The sequence below is a fragment of the Macadamia integrifolia genome, chromosome 6, assembly GCF_013358625.1.
Source record: "Macadamia integrifolia cultivar HAES 741 chromosome 6, SCU_Mint_v3, whole genome shotgun sequence".
Classification (NCBI taxonomy): domain Eukaryota; kingdom Viridiplantae; phylum Streptophyta; class Magnoliopsida; order Proteales; family Proteaceae; genus Macadamia; species Macadamia integrifolia.
Window position 1 is genome coordinate 9,157,519 of NC_056562.1, and position 15,368 is coordinate 9,172,886.

At 44.8% G+C, this 15,368-nt stretch overlaps 1 protein-coding gene across 4 annotated transcripts in view; it reads right to left on the minus strand.

Moving 5' to 3' along the window:
- Positions 1 to 39: 39 nt before the first annotated feature.
- The window catches only part of LOC122082032, a 122,698-nt gene continuing 107,369 nt past the window's right edge, over positions 40 to 15,368 (minus strand). For all 4 annotated transcript variants that reach the window (XM_042649536.1, XM_042649534.1, XM_042649533.1 and 1 more), the window contains one exon: positions 40 to 571. In XM_042649536.1, the coding sequence (XP_042505470.1) occupies positions 389 to 571 (183 nt within the window). In that variant the 3' untranslated portion in view covers positions 40 to 388. The remainder of the gene's footprint in view (positions 572 to 15,368) is intronic.

The following is a 15,368-nucleotide window of genomic DNA, read 5'->3' on the forward strand; positions in this document are numbered from 1 at the left end:
CCCCCCCCACCAAAAAAAAAAAGAGTATCCAGCAATCCCTGCCCAAAATATTCACCATTACATATCTTTTTGATGAACTATCGCATATCCAGTTGCATATGTACAAACGAACTTGAAAAGTCAGCAAAAGATAATTGGATGGTTGTAACATGGTCCTTGACTGAGTTCTGCCGGCCAAATGACGAAATACTAATCTAGGCCCTGACTTTCCCCAGGTATACAGAATTACAGAAAACAAATTATGGTACAAAGAACTAACTTACAGTGTTCAAACCTGAATATATACAGCAAAATGGGGTTCATAAATAAAAGTGTGCCATGGCATTGATGAGAGTACATAGCGGCTAACCAATTACCCTCATGGTTGCACTAAAATGCATGCAGTTGATCAAATGTCATTGACTTGGTGGCTGACCTCCTTTTCCAAGCAAATCCTTGAAACACTTCCATTCTTCATCCAAGTTCCTAGTTCTTGAAGACTTGTCTTTTTTATTTTGCGGAGCACTAACCTCAGAATGAACTGATGAAGCTTCTCTAATTTGAGATAGACTGGCTGAGGAAGTAGATGAACCTGTGAGAATTGCAGTAAGATATGACTGGATCAAATGGATAGTTGAATTTGCCAATAAGATGATAATTTAACTACAAAGACAATCAATTAGTTTGAACTTGAACTAATGAAGATAGAAGGAAGAAAAGATGGAATAAAATCTTATCAATAATGAAATGGAATAACAGAAGTAACATATAAGTATAGCAATAGCACAAGGGAATAAAATCTTATCAATAATGAAATGGAATAACAAAAGTAACATCTAAGAATAGCAATAGCATCAGAAAAAAAAAAAAATCAACATGATCCAGTAGGCTAATGTGCAAAACTAGAATTTGGAAAACAGGAAGTTGAACAGGTTATTCCCTAGGCAGGGTTTGTGGCCTATCCATCTATGTTACAGGCAACTTAAGAACCTCATTGATGCAGATCACATCCCTTCGAAGAAGAATTTTCAGATTTGGGTTTGGTTTAGTTTTTGGGTCAAGTTGAACCTGCAGTTTAATAAGTTAGACCCATCTCCCTTTGTAACCTGATCTACAAATTCATTGCCAAAATTCTGACAAACCACATACAAAAGGTCATTGACTCTTTGGTAAGTCTGAACCAATCTACCTTCATATTTGGTAGAAGTATAGCTGATAATATCATTCTGTGCCACGATATTGTTCGTGATTTGAGAGGAAATCCCATGGATCGGAGGCCCTCCTCAAGATTGATCTTCACAAGCTTTTGACTCTATCCGTTGGGATTTCATCTCAAATGTCCTCCAAATGTCCTTCCCCCCTAATTTCGTCCGCTAGATCCTTGCCTGCATCTCTACCCCGCTCTTCTCTGTTTTGGTTAATGGCAGTCCTGCAAGATTATTTCAATCTTCTGTTGGTATTCGCCAAGGATGCCCCCTTTCCCCTTTTCTCTCTTGGTCTTGAGGTCCTATCCCGATTGATCCAATCCTCTATTGATCTCCACCTCATCTCCCATTCCCAAATGCAAGGCTCTTTCCCTCACTCATCTTGCATTTGCTGATGACCTGATGATCCTCTCTAAAGCAGATCATTCCTCCATCTCATCCATCATGTCCTCCCTCCGTCTTTTTGAGCATCTCTTGGGTCTCCAGATCAACCCAGTGAAATCCCGCATCTTCACCTCTGGGATTGCGGAAGCTTCTACCAATCGTCTTCTCAAGATTACTGGATTTGCCCTTGGCTCTCTTCCAGTCAAGTATCTTGGTCTCCCGCTCATCCCTGCTAGACTCTCTGGTCACCACTGTGCCCCAATCCTGGACCTCCTGCAGAAAAGACTTTAGTTGTGGAAGAGTAAACTCTTATCCTATGCTGGAAGGCTTGAACTTTCTAGATCGGTGCTCTAATCAATGTATCTTTATTGGTCTGGAATCTTTGTTCTTCCCTCTACTGTCAAGGCAATTGAATCTCTCATTTGCTCCTTTCTTAGGAAAGGCTCGGACACCACAAAGTTCCTCCATCCCATCAGTTGGAAAAGTGTTTGCCTTCCCAAATCTGAAGGAGGTTTGAGCCTCAGGCGCATCAAAGACATGAATTCTATGGGTATTCTCAAACTCATCTGGAGAATTGTGTCTAAGCACAATAGTATCTGGGTTTCATGGGTTTATTCTCACCTTGTAAAGAATGATTCCCTTTGGTCCACTTCTCCTGGCTCGGAGAGGTATCCTTAGCCATAGACCCATGGCTTTGAATGCCATTTCCTACTCTATTGGCAGAGGTACCTCCACCTTCCTCTGGCTTGACCCTTAGCACCTAAATCGTCCAATTCTCCTTGATGTTAGCCCTAGGATCATCTACTCCACTGGTTTAGACCACCTTGCCACTGTCTCCTCCATCTGGAATGATGCTTGGGCCCCCCCTCACTCCCTGCTCCCTCTGGTCTAGCCTTCCTCCACTTGTCCTCGATCTTAGAGGTAGAGATGACTTTGTCACTTGGAATCCCTCCCCCTTAACTTTACCTCTTCTTCTGCCTGGAACTTGTGAGAACATCTGCCTCCCTAGTTCCTTGGAGAAAGCTTATCTAGTTCAAGGGAAACATTCCCCGCCACAGCTTCACGGCACGGCGGGCCCTTTCCAACTGCCTTCCCACCCAGTCCTTCCTCAATTATAGATACATCCAAGCCCCTCCTGCTTGTTGTCTTTGCTGGAATGGGATTGAAGATGTTGATCATATTTTCTTTGTTTGTCCCTTCTCCACAATCATTTGGAAAAAAGTCCTTGGTTGCTATTGGCCCTCTCGTAGGAGACCTCTTCCCTTCAGTAGAGAGTGGATCTGGGTTAATATGACATTTCGGGGGTCCTCTATTTGTGACATTGCTGGAAATCTTGCATTCTGTGCTACCATCAACCACCTCTGGATGGAAAGGAATCTTCAAAGATGGACCTCCAAATCCCGTTCTTATGATCAGATTTGGAATGCCATCTATTTTGATGTGTTTACAAAGCTCGCATACCTTCCCCTCCGTCCAGTTAGAGATTCCCCAAGGAACTGGCTCATTGTTGTCTCTTGGGGTCTCCCTCCCTCTACTCTCTTCTCCCCCCCCCTCCATTGATGGATTGTATCATTGAGTAGTGCGGTTCCCCTTTTTTTTTTGGTTGGGCTTGCCCTTTCTTGTCTCCTTGTGAGGCCCTTCTTTTGTATATTCTTCTTCTCCTTTGATATAGTTTTTATTCATCCAAAAAAAAAAAGTCAAGCCTAAATTTAAGTCCCCAATGGGCTACATGGGTCGTGAGCTAAGTAATTTTGAGTTTTCTATTGTAACGCCCCCATTCTATAAGCCCAAATATTGGGGATTAAGGCCTATACAAGATTAAGTAGGTAGTTTCTAATTCCTAATAATGAGTTACTTAGTGGTTAATATAGACATTAAGTAAAAGTTTCTAATTTTGTTACTTTCCATTTGCATGTAAAAGCAATGGATCCTCTAGAAGGATACCATCCTAGTTTGTATTTTATTTGCTTTTCTATTTTCCTTGTAATAGCTAAGGATTCCTTTTTAGTGTTTGCTTGGCAACCAAGTAGCAAGGAGGGTTTCTATTCTGGTGATCAGTTCAGTGATTATTATAAATAAAGAGCAAAGGCACGCTAGCCCACAGATTTGACATTTGGAAATTAGCTCTATGTGAGTATGTAATGTGGTAAATTGGCCACAGCCCTTGTGATGAAGCAAGTGGCAACCAAGGTAATGAATCATTGGTTTGGGACTGGTGGTGAAGCCTCTCCCGCAAACCATACGTGGCAAAGCCTATTGGTCATATCCCCTTCTGTCTTCTTTTCCTTTGTCTTTCTTCCATTAATGTTTCTGCCGGTTTCCAGAACAGAAACCCCCTACGTCTCTTCATCTCAGTTTTTTTCTTTTGTTTTGATCCTCTCTTGACAGTCCATCATAGGGTTGAACTAGTGTATTTCTCTGTTTTTCCCTTCCATCCCCCACTGTTTGTCCTCATTTGTCACTGTTAAATACTGATTTGCAGGTCTGACTTCATTGTTCTGTTATGTTTCCCTGCTAATATTCTAATGTGACCTTAATTTGAGGATCATCAAGCCTACAGGTTTGGAGTTATGTCTTTTTTCTTTAGTTCCTAAATTCTGGTATTCCTAAATTTCTATTTTCTGCCATACTTTGTTACAGCAGATCCAAACATTTGATCATATTCTCAGTGATTCTGTCTTTTGGGGTTTGTTGTCTATTAATCTGTCCAACGGGTTATTGGTCTTCATGCCTAGTGTAAGATCCACAATCTGAACAATTTAATAAGTTAAAAATCTGTCACCTTACCCTGTTAAACTCGTGAGTGCACTGTGCAGGAAACTGATAAACGATGCATAAAGAAACACAGTAAAGAGATGTACAACAATGATATCAGAGCAATGAACAAGCCAATGGTACAAGTACTGGGACAAAGCAGCTAGATCAGGGGTTAATATCTAGGACTCCATTAATAGTTTATTTAGTGACAAATTCAAAGTCAAAATCGAAAGTCCTTGATTTCCTTGCATATAAAATCCCAATGAAGTGAAGTCCTTGATTTCTTTGCATATGGAAACCCAAAGTAGTTATGCATGAGAACTGTAACTGGCCATAACCCACTGTAAGTCCCACTTTTGCAGGATCCTAGGAGGTGTGGATTAGAGTCAGTCCATAGTGTTGTAACATGGATATAAGGGTAGTATTGTCCATAGGGGAAAAATGGTACTTGTACTCATATCTCTTCTATTATAAATAAAGGAGGGCTGGTGTCAATTGATACGTCATATTTTTTCCCAAAAACCACAAGGTATCATAGCAGAGATCCAAACTGGTATCTCCCTAAATCCCTAACCCTCCATCACCTCCTTCTCTCACGCCTCTCCTCTCCATCGCCCCTCCCATGCAAACCAAGCCTCTCGCCTCCATTCTTCCCTCGTGTCTCTCGTGACCCTCTCTCTTTCTCACAACTCTCCCTTTCTCTTGCCTCTCGCAACCCCCTCCTTTTTCTTTCTTGCCTCTCGTGACTCTGTTTCTCTCTTGCCCTTTGTTTTGAGGCAGCAGCCACTTCTTCACCCTCGGTGGTGAGTTTATCCCACCGGGTGGCCCCCTTTTTTGATGGATGGTTTACCCATATGACCTAATCAGATCATTATGCCCTATTAAATCTGTTTTTAGTTGATTTCTCTCTGCTACACTTGGCGTAGCATATGATTTGCTTGTGAGATTGGTTCGTGGACAACTTTGTTGAGAATCAGAAACTATGGCGTCAGATGATACAACTGCATCAACTATTGTGGATGGACTGGGTCGTGTTTCCCATGGTGATTACACCTCGTTCCCTACTAGCTCCATCAAGTTGGATGGGGGCAACTCTTTGATGTGGTCCAGATCATGCTTCCTGTCTATATGTTCCCGTGGTTAGTCTAGGTTTCTCACAGTTGCTGTTGTCTACCCTAAACTGCTGGTTCTACCCAGGACAAATGGCATGCTGCCAACTCCCTGGTTATGAGACTTATCGGCCTACCTGTGCCATTGATGTTACTAGCTTTAAGAAGCGTGATGACATGTTGCGACTGTATGATTTTTTGGCTGGCTTGAATGCAGAGTTTGATCAAATCCGGGAACATGTTCTTAATCGTGATCCTTCCCTGAATCTAGAACAGGCTTATTCTCTGGTTCAATCCAAAGATAGTTGGCATAGTACTATGATCCAGCCTATCCCACAGGAACGCTCTGCTTTATTCTCCGCTCATGGTACTGGATCTCAGCCTCATGGTGGTACTACCAAACTGAGTGATCGTTTTACTGGTAAGAAGGCACCGGTCAAATGTAGTTATTGTGGTAAGAAGAGGCATACTAGAGAGTCCTATAGGAAACTTCAATTTTGGTGCTTCTTCTCGAAGATCTTCAAATGCAGATATAACTGCACTTACCTGGTTGGACCAGCATGACCGGCTGTGGAAGCCAAGGGCCAAGAAGAACCGGTCCAACCCAGGTTTTTGGTCGCAACCTCCAATAAGTGTATGTTCTTTAGTTCAGCAACTCCATTCTGGGATGGTGTATCAACATAACATAGCTGGTCTGATGGATAATACCGTGATCTGCCAATAAGACTGAAAAAAACCATCCACATGCTCCTTCCCATTATCCGTACGCAAAATTTTATTTCTAGCATCGTATTGGGTTTGAACCAAACGATAAACTTCATTTTTATGGTGTAACAAATAAATCCAAGTAAGCCGAATATGACAGTCAATAAAAGTGACAAACCATCAATATCCAGTCACAGAAACACGATGGGCAGGGGCCCACACATTAGAATGTATCAAAGAGAAACGAACAATACTTCTATTATTTGGACTGGAATAAACACGTATAGTTTGTCTGGAAAAAACACAAGAAACACAAAAAGTTGGTTCAGATTACATTTCTTAAATAAGTAAGGAAAAACTGTAGAAAAAGTTCCCAAAGTGGGATGTCCTAAACGGCGATGGCATCTATGTATCTCTGACAACGCAAACTCTGAATGTGTGATGTGCCAAAGTCTGAGAAACTGTGGGAGATGCACCATCAAGCAAGTATAGACCATCACTTACTTTACCATTGCCAATTGTTGCCCCCATCACCAAGTCCTAAAACAGACAATGGGAGGGGAAAAAATGTTACTTTACAGTTAAAGTCCCAAGTGATACTACTAATAGACAAGAGGTTAGTAGAAGAAATTGGGACATGAAACACAGAGGAAAGAGAACATAGGTGGTCTCGCTGAGATCTCGGTCGAGATCTTGTCGTTTTTTAACCTCGCCTGTGCTCTTGTCTCGCTAATTGAAAAAAACAAGATAACGCCAAGATTTTGAATCATGACTATTACTATCTCATCGGAGAGACCGTACGCTGCCACATCATCGTTGGTGGCCAACTCACCCCAACTAGCCATGTCATCACTGCCATGTGGCCAAGGTTGCAAACAACGATAACTAGAAAACACTCTTGGATGGCCAGCAGTGAGCAAGGACTCTTTTCTAGATTGTGGAAGAAAAGGAGCAATCGAAAAAGAGGTGATTTATATCTTTAGAATCGTTCCAACAAAGATAGCAAGCGGGGAACACAAGAATATGGTAGTGGATAAGAAAGGCTTGGGTGAGGAGATAGTCAGAGGGGCTCTCCAAACATTAAAGCTATGGCAGGGGATGTGGAATCTAGACCAGATGATTTTATGCAAGGGCAAGAAATATCATGGCTACGAACGAGATGCCAAGCGGTGGAGAATTTTCCCGAGGAAGGAGACCAGATAACTTTATCCCTAGAGGAAGGGGGAAAGGGAGGAGGGAGGACCATAAAGGAAGAAGAGAGGTGGGGGAGTTGGGCAGAAACCAAGCAAACATTGGCGATAATGGAAGAGACTGGAGAGTCTTTGGCAAGGCCAGAGGAGTAGACGGATCTAGGCCCCACTTGAAGAAAGAGAACACCCCTAGGGTGCCAATTGTCAAGCTAAAGAGAAGTGGAATTCCCATTAACAATCTTACAGTGGATGACCTCCATGGCAAGGGGCCAAACCTGGAGGATTTTACACCAAACCCATGAAGCATCATTGGAGGGAGTGATCGTCTACAGGGAGTCATCATGGAGGAGGGAGGCGTAGACCCAAGAGACCTGTATATTGTTATGCTTGGAAACAATCTTCCAGATGAGCTTAAGGATGCTAGTGGAGTTGGCATCTTTGATCCTTCTAAGGCAAAGACCCCCCTCTGCCTTGGGGAGGCAATCGGAGGACCAACGGATGGGGTGGAGGAATCTAAAGTAGTCTTCACCTTTCTAAAGGAAGGAACAGAATAGGGAGTCAATGCTAGACCAGTAGATGTAGGAAGATTGGAGGATAGACTTGATGAGCTCCAATCGACCAACATAGGAGAGGAGCTTTCCTTTCCAAAGCTGGAGCCTCTTACGGATATTGTCCAATATGGGGGTACAGTGATTGGCATTGAGCCTAAAGGAGATAAGATGGAGGCCCAAATATTTCACAAGGAGCCAAGGGAGAAACAAGTAAGCTCGAGGAGGCGAGCATTGCGTCACAAAGACACCAGAGAGAAAAATGATGGATTTCAGAAGATTGATGTGGAGACCAGAAATGGATTTGAATAAGTGGAGACAGGGGAGAATGGTTTCAATGGAACAGGGGTTAGCTTTGGAGAAGATCATGAGATCATCTGCAAAAGCAAGATGGGTGGGCTTAAGGGATTTGCATTTGGGGATGGGGGAAATGAGCAAATCATTGGTATGAGATTGAATGGATTTGGAAAGGACTTCAAGAGAAAGGGAGAAGAGCAAAGGGGAGAGGGGGTAACCTTGTCTATTACCAATAGAAGAGGTGAAAAACCCGGCGGGGAGCCGTTGAGAAGGACAAAGAGATTAAGCTAAGAGATGCAGGCATAAATCCAGTTAACAAAGGTAAGGAAAGGATATAGCAGGACTTTTGAGATGAAATCCCATCTGATGGAGTTAAAGGCTTTACGGATGTCAATCTTAAATAGGTCAGCAGCAAAGTGAGATTCTCTACCAAAGCCACGGGCAATTTCATGGCAGAGGACAATGTTGTCCGCTATGCTTCTACCAGTTATGAAAGCCGATTAATTAGGACTGACAGGGAGTCGATGACTCCTTGGATTTGGGTGACCAGGATTTGGCGATGAATTTGTAGAGGTTGCACAGGGAAATGGGTCTGAAGTCAGACGAGGAAGCTCACTCTTCTTTGGGGATGAGGCAGAGGAAGGTATGCTTGATCCCCTGGAGTTGGGAGAGGTTGAGGAAGATGCTTCTAATAGCATAGATGAGATCCCTATGATCTCCCAACACGAGGAGAAAAACCCCATGCTAAAACCGTCGGGGCCAGGGGCTTTGCTGGGCTTGTGGGAATTGACAGCAGCAAGGATTTTGGAGAGAGGAATGGAGCAGAATTGGAATCGTCAAGATCTAACCACTTAATACAGGATTTTTGCCTTGTTTTCAAACCACCATGCCCCTCCCCCCTTCGGTGGCCTCCACCGTCGTCAATTCCTCCCCTTTCCCCATCGTTGAAAACCCCCTTCTCAACGGAAAAAGATCCTCTCCAATACCACCGACCATCCCACGATCCATCCAAGGGCTAGGAGTGTTTGGACATGCATCCCCAACTGTTGGCAGGTGTTGGGATGCATGACCAAGCTCTCCCAACCCTTAGATGATCGTTGGAGGGTGGTTGGAGGGTACAATTGTTGGAGAGGAGCCAGATCTTCTCGACTGCCTCTTGCCTAACCCCCTTCCACCTCCTTCTCCCTCCTCTCCATACTCCTGTACTCAAGTCTTGGAGCTCGGTTGTTTCTTCCTTCCCCCATTGCCCCTTCCAGCATCCCCTCCCCCTCCTCTTCCTCCATTCCTTCTTCTGCTGGTCACCCCCTTTTTTTCTACCCTCCGGTTACCCTTAACTCCTCCCCCATCGGCATTTGTCTGCCTGGCCTTCCAGATTCTGAGATTTCAAAATGGCAGAACTGTGTTATGGGTTCTTTTCTGGGCAACATGCCTCCTTTCTCCATTGCCAAAGCTTCCTTGTTAAGCCAATGGAAACCTGCTTGCGCATTGTCCACGTACATGCTCAACAATGGGACCTTCATCTTCAACTTCGACTCTTCTGCTGATAAAGCTTTCGCCATAGATGGAGGTCTGTGGTATGTGGGTAGGAAGCCCATTTTTCTTCGTCGATGGGATGTGCACACATCATTCAACAAGACTAAACCATCTTCTATTCCTCTTGGGGTAGTATTCCCCAATCTCCCCCTCCATTTTTGGTGTATTCAGGGGCTCAGCACCGTCGGCTCTCTCATCGGCAAGCCTCTTTATTCTAATAAGAGGACTAAAACAATGGATCGGCTCTCTTTTGCGAGAATATGTATTAAAGCTCATGCAGAAAGTAGTCTCCCATCTTCGGTAACAATCAAAGATGGGGATGGTCATACCTTCATCCAAGAAGTTCTATACGATTGGCTTCCTCCTTCATGCTCGTTCTACAAATGCTTCAGGTATAAGACTTCAACGTGTGGAAAAATCCCATCTTCAGGACCTGACCCTTGTGATTCTCAGCCTATAATCGATGGTCCCTCTCTGAGTTCTGCCTTCAATGAACAGAATAATAGAAGAAATAGGAAAAGAGGGCATCGGAAAGTTCAGTCACCGAATTCTGCTTCTGCTTCTCAAACGGCAGATGCAAGGATCTCTCGAACCATCAGTCCCTCATCGAAGATAATACCCACTGCTCTGAACCCTTTCTCGATTCTTGTGATTTGGAAGATGGAACAGTTCATCCCTACTCAGAAGTAAGTTCTGCCCCCATTGTTCTCACTAACGAGGAATCTCACCATCTAGACTGCTAGGCTAGTCAATCTACCACCATGGATCCGTCTCCTGCTTCCACCAACCTCTACCGGCCCCTTTTGCCCCCTCTGCTACCTCTCCCTGTCGTCCCTCTTTTGGAAACTTTCACTCCCAACCTTAGTCCCCTTCCTTCGACTCTTATTGAGTCTCATCCTCCTAACCTGAGCCAGACCACCCATGAACCAACCTTTAGACCCCTGAGCCAATTCCTCTCGGTTCACCTTTTAAACCAGTTTTCCAAATATCCTTCAGACCATCCTATATACTCGAGAAATCTCTATAACCCAACCCACCCCTTTTTGCGCCCAAACCCACCTACTTGTCAACTCGACCCCCTCATCCCTCCTAACCCGAATACCTCCTCGCCTCCGCTTGATGATTCTGTTCGTAGCTTGTCAGCGATGGAAAAGTCCCTCACCAGCCTACAGCCAGTGGCCCCTTGCCCTCTTGCCTCCACCCCTTCGTGCACACCTTCGCCTTTGACAGCCACGTATGATGCTCATCCTTCCTCGACATCGTCTGCTGAAGATTCTCCTCTGAATGAAGTTTTCTTTCCTATAGTTTCTGCATTTGATGGAAGACCTCTCGACCTGGGTGCTCCAATCACCCACGCCGCCCCTCTTTTGGTATCGGAGGGTCTTCCTACCACTTCTAACATTGCAGAATCAGAACCAGGATCCAACCCTCCCCTGCCGGCCTTGGAAGGCCTCGGTGCATCGTCTTCCCCGCAGCAACCTGCGACCCAGCTCTGCCCCCAGGCTTCCACGGATGTCAGACATAGTCAAGACTCCAGAGACAAAGCAATTACATTGGCTCCCTCTCTTGAACCTCTTCATCTATATAGCTATTCGGGTTCCGTGATTCTTGGAAGAGAATCTCTCAACTCTGGTCCTCCCAATCGGCTTGGCGACATGTGTACTTCTCCTGCAGTTTCCTTGGATGAGATCCCAATAGCCCTCACTTAAATCCCTCTTTCCCTCAAAACCAACCAACCCCCAATCCTAGCTCCCCTACACCCAATCCCATCTCCCTATCCACATCCAATACCAATACCACCTCTTCCAACCTTAGGAAACATAATAAAAAATCATTTGCTTCTTCCATCACCACTAGATCCTCTACCACTCCCATTGTCTCCCCTGTCATAGGTTATAGCTGTCAGCCAGGAGCTCGTCTAAACGTCCGATGCCCCCCCTTCCTAACTTCCAATGATCCCGTGGACCATATACAATGTCCGTGGCCTTAATTCTTCAGCCAAACAGGCTGAAATTAGATCCCGTATTCACTCCTCTCAGTCCAATCTTTGCTGTCTACTGGAAACCTATGTCCTGGAAGCTAATCCCTCTCAGATTTCCTCCTCTATTGCCCCCTCTTGGTCCTTCGCTTCTAATTATCTCCACCCATCCTAATGGTAGATTTGGATTCTTTGGGAACCCTCTTGCCTTTCCATATCTATTCTTTCCTTCTCTGCCTAAGCCATTCACATCTCTAGCTCCAACCATTCTGGTCCTTTCATCTGCTTTCTCTTAATCATTTATGCCCACAACTGAGCCACTCTTAAGCTCCCCCTTTGGGCTGACCTTGTCTCCTTTGCCCCCTCCACAGGTTCTAGACCTTGGGGAATTGTGGGAGACTTCAATGTAATAGTCATGAGAAGCATGGGGGAACCCTATTGATTCCCAGGTTGTTGATTCTTTTAACAATTGCATTAAAGAACTCAATCTTACTGACCTCAAATGGTCAAGGGTCAAGTTCACTTAGAAAAACAGAAGATCTGGCACTCATCGTGTGACTTGCAAGCTTGATAGGGCCCTTGTCAATGAAGCCTGGCTTAATTCTTACCCTTCTTCTCATGCCAGCTTTAGTCTTCCCCGGATCTCGGATCATAGTCCTACCTTTATCCATGTCCTCCCCTGTAGATCCTTTGGTCCTAAGCCCTTTAAGTTCTTTGACATGTGGATCTCCCACCCTGATTTCCACCTTCTTGTCCATAGTGCTTGGAACACTCCCATTTTTCGCTCCCTCTCCCCTCTCCTTGCCTTTGCAAAGAAGCTCAAGAATGTTAAGGCTTCCTTAAAGTTGTGGAATTCCTCCACCTCTGGTAACATCTCCTCTATGGTCTCCTCTTGCCGGGAAAATCTTCACTCCATTCAATCTAAGCTCTAGCAGGATCTCCTAAACCATGTTCTAGCTGAGGAAGAGAGAGTTGCTACTTCCGACCTTTCCTTGCTTTTGGATCAAGAAGAAAGTTTCCTCTGTCAGAAAGCCCACATCAAATGGCTTGATTTGGGTGACTCCAATATCGCTTATTTTCATCGTTCTCTAAGAGCTCAGAATAATGCCAATACCATTCCCAAGCTCATCTCCAATGGTACTGAATTATTTTCTCTCGATCTCATCAAGTCGGAAGTTGTCTCTCACTTCCAGGGACTCTTTTGCCCCCTACTCTTCCTCTCCCATCCATCCCCCCTAATCTGCTCAATAAGTTTGTCCCAGAGGATTCCATTCCCTTCCTCCAATCCATTCCCAAAGAGAAAGAAATCCTTTCGGCTGTCCCTTCCCACAAGGCCAATAAATCCCCCGGTTCTTACGACTTCAATATGGGCTTCTTCTCGGCCTGCTGGAACACCATTCGTAATGACCTCATCCTCGCAATTCAGAGTTTCTTCCACAATCCTAACCAAATTGGTGGGATCAATCATACTTTCCTTTGTCTTTTCCCCAGAAGGATGGTGTAGTTGGCATGAATGACTTCAGACCCATTTCTCTCTACAATCTTCTTTACAAGTTCATTGCGAAAATCCTCGCTAATCGGATCCAGAAAGTCAGACTCCCTAGTCAGTCCCAACCAGTCGGCCTTTATTGCAAGTAGGAGCCTCTTGGATAATATAATTCTTTGTCATGAGATTGTTCGCAGTTTCGACCGCAAGTCTCACTCTCCCACTGCTCTCTCAAGATTGACATCCACAAAGCCTTTGACACTATCAGTTGGGACTTCATTACCAATGTCTTGCTGCAAATGTCTTTCCCGGCATCTTTTGTTCATTGGATTCATTCCTTCATCTCTTCCCCACGGTTCTCTGTCTTAGTGAATGTTAGTCCAGCTGGTTAATTTCCTTCTAGGCATAATGTCAGCCAAGGTTGCCCCCTTTCCCCTCTTCTCTTCTCCCTTTCCTTGGAAGTCCTTTCTCACTCCATCCAATCCGTCACCAACCTCTATCTTAATTCCCCCATCCCCAAATGCAAATCTCTCCTCCTCTCCCACTTGGCTTTTGCTGATGACATCATGATCTTCTCTAAGGTTGATCCTCTCTCCATTACCACTATCATGTCCAATCTCCACTCCTTTGAATCACTTTCGGGTCTCAGCATTAACCTTCCCTGCCTAAGTATCTGGGGCTTCCCCTTATCTCTTCTAGGCTCTATTCCCATCATTGCACCCCCTTGCTTGATCTTCTTAGGAAGAAACTCCAGCTCTGGAAAGCCACTCCTCTCTTTTGATGGCCGTCTTACCCTCATCAGATTGGTCCTCCAATCCATGTACCTCTATTGGTCTGGTACCTTTGCCCTCCTTGCTTATGTGATTAAGACTTTTGAGGGGCTCCTGTGCTACTTCCTCTGGAAGGGCTCTGACTCCTCAAAATTTATTCGGCCCTTAAGTTTGAAGAAAGTCTATCTTCCGAAATCGGAGGACGGCTTAGGGATCAAAAGAATCAAAGAAGTAAACTCAGTAGAGATCCTCAAGCTCTTATGGAAAATTGTGTCCAAACACAGAAGTATCTGGATTGACTGGGTTCATTTTGGGTTGCTCAAGCATCACTCCCTTTGGACAACTCCTTCCATATCTGACCCCTCCGGAATCTGGAGGAATATCCTTAATCATAGGACCATTGCACTCCCGGCCATCTCCTCCACCATTAGCAATGAGAGGACCATCTCTCTTTGGAAAGACCCCTGGCATCCTTTGGGCATTCTATCTCTCTTTATCTCTCCCAGAGAGATATTCCTCTGGTCTTCCCGCCAATGCTATTGTTTTGTGTATTCTTTCTCCTACTGGCTGGTCCCCTCCATCTTCTCCTCCTCTTCTGGATCTTTGGGCCTCCCTCCCTCCTCTTCCCCCTGGCTATAAAAGAAGGCAAGATAAATGCATTTGGCTCCCCTCATCCAATGGGATATTCTCTTCCGCCTCTGCTTGGTCCTTCATCCGTGCCTTTTCCCCGGTGGTTCCTTGGCATAAGCTTGTCTAGTTTAAAGGTCACATTCCTCGTCACAACTTCACCTCTGAAGGTGCCTTACCAATTGCCTTCCTACCCAATCCTTCCTCATTCACTGCCATATTCCCGCCAACCCTTCCTGCTGCCTCTGTCCCTCGGGTACGGAAGATATCTCTTATCTCTTCTTATCCTGCCCTATTGCCTCCCTTATTTGAAAACTGTCGTTTCCAAATGTTGGCCGACTCAGAGGTCCATTCTTTAGTTTGATCAAGAATGGATCTGAATAGACATGACCTTCTCTGGTTCCTCCATTTGTGACACCGTCAGTAAACTGGCTTTTAGTGCTACTATTAACCATCTCCGGATGGAACGTAACATTCGAAGATGGACTTCCAAATCTCGATCTTCGGATAAGATTTGGAAAGCTATCTTCTTTGATGTCACTTCCAAAGCCCAGACCCTCTAAGCCCGCCCGGTTCCCCATACCCCTAGGAACACCCACATCATTGCCACCTGGAACCTTTAGGTTGATCTCATCTCCAACACTGCATAATGGCTTGAGTATTATTTGGATGTGCTTTCTTTTATAGTTGGTGGCTTTGTCTCCCCCCCCCCTTTTTCCTTGTATCCTCTTAGTTAGCGCTTCTTTGCCTTTGTTTTGTCGGGTTGGCTATCCTTGATGGCTTTTGCCTTCTCTCCCCCC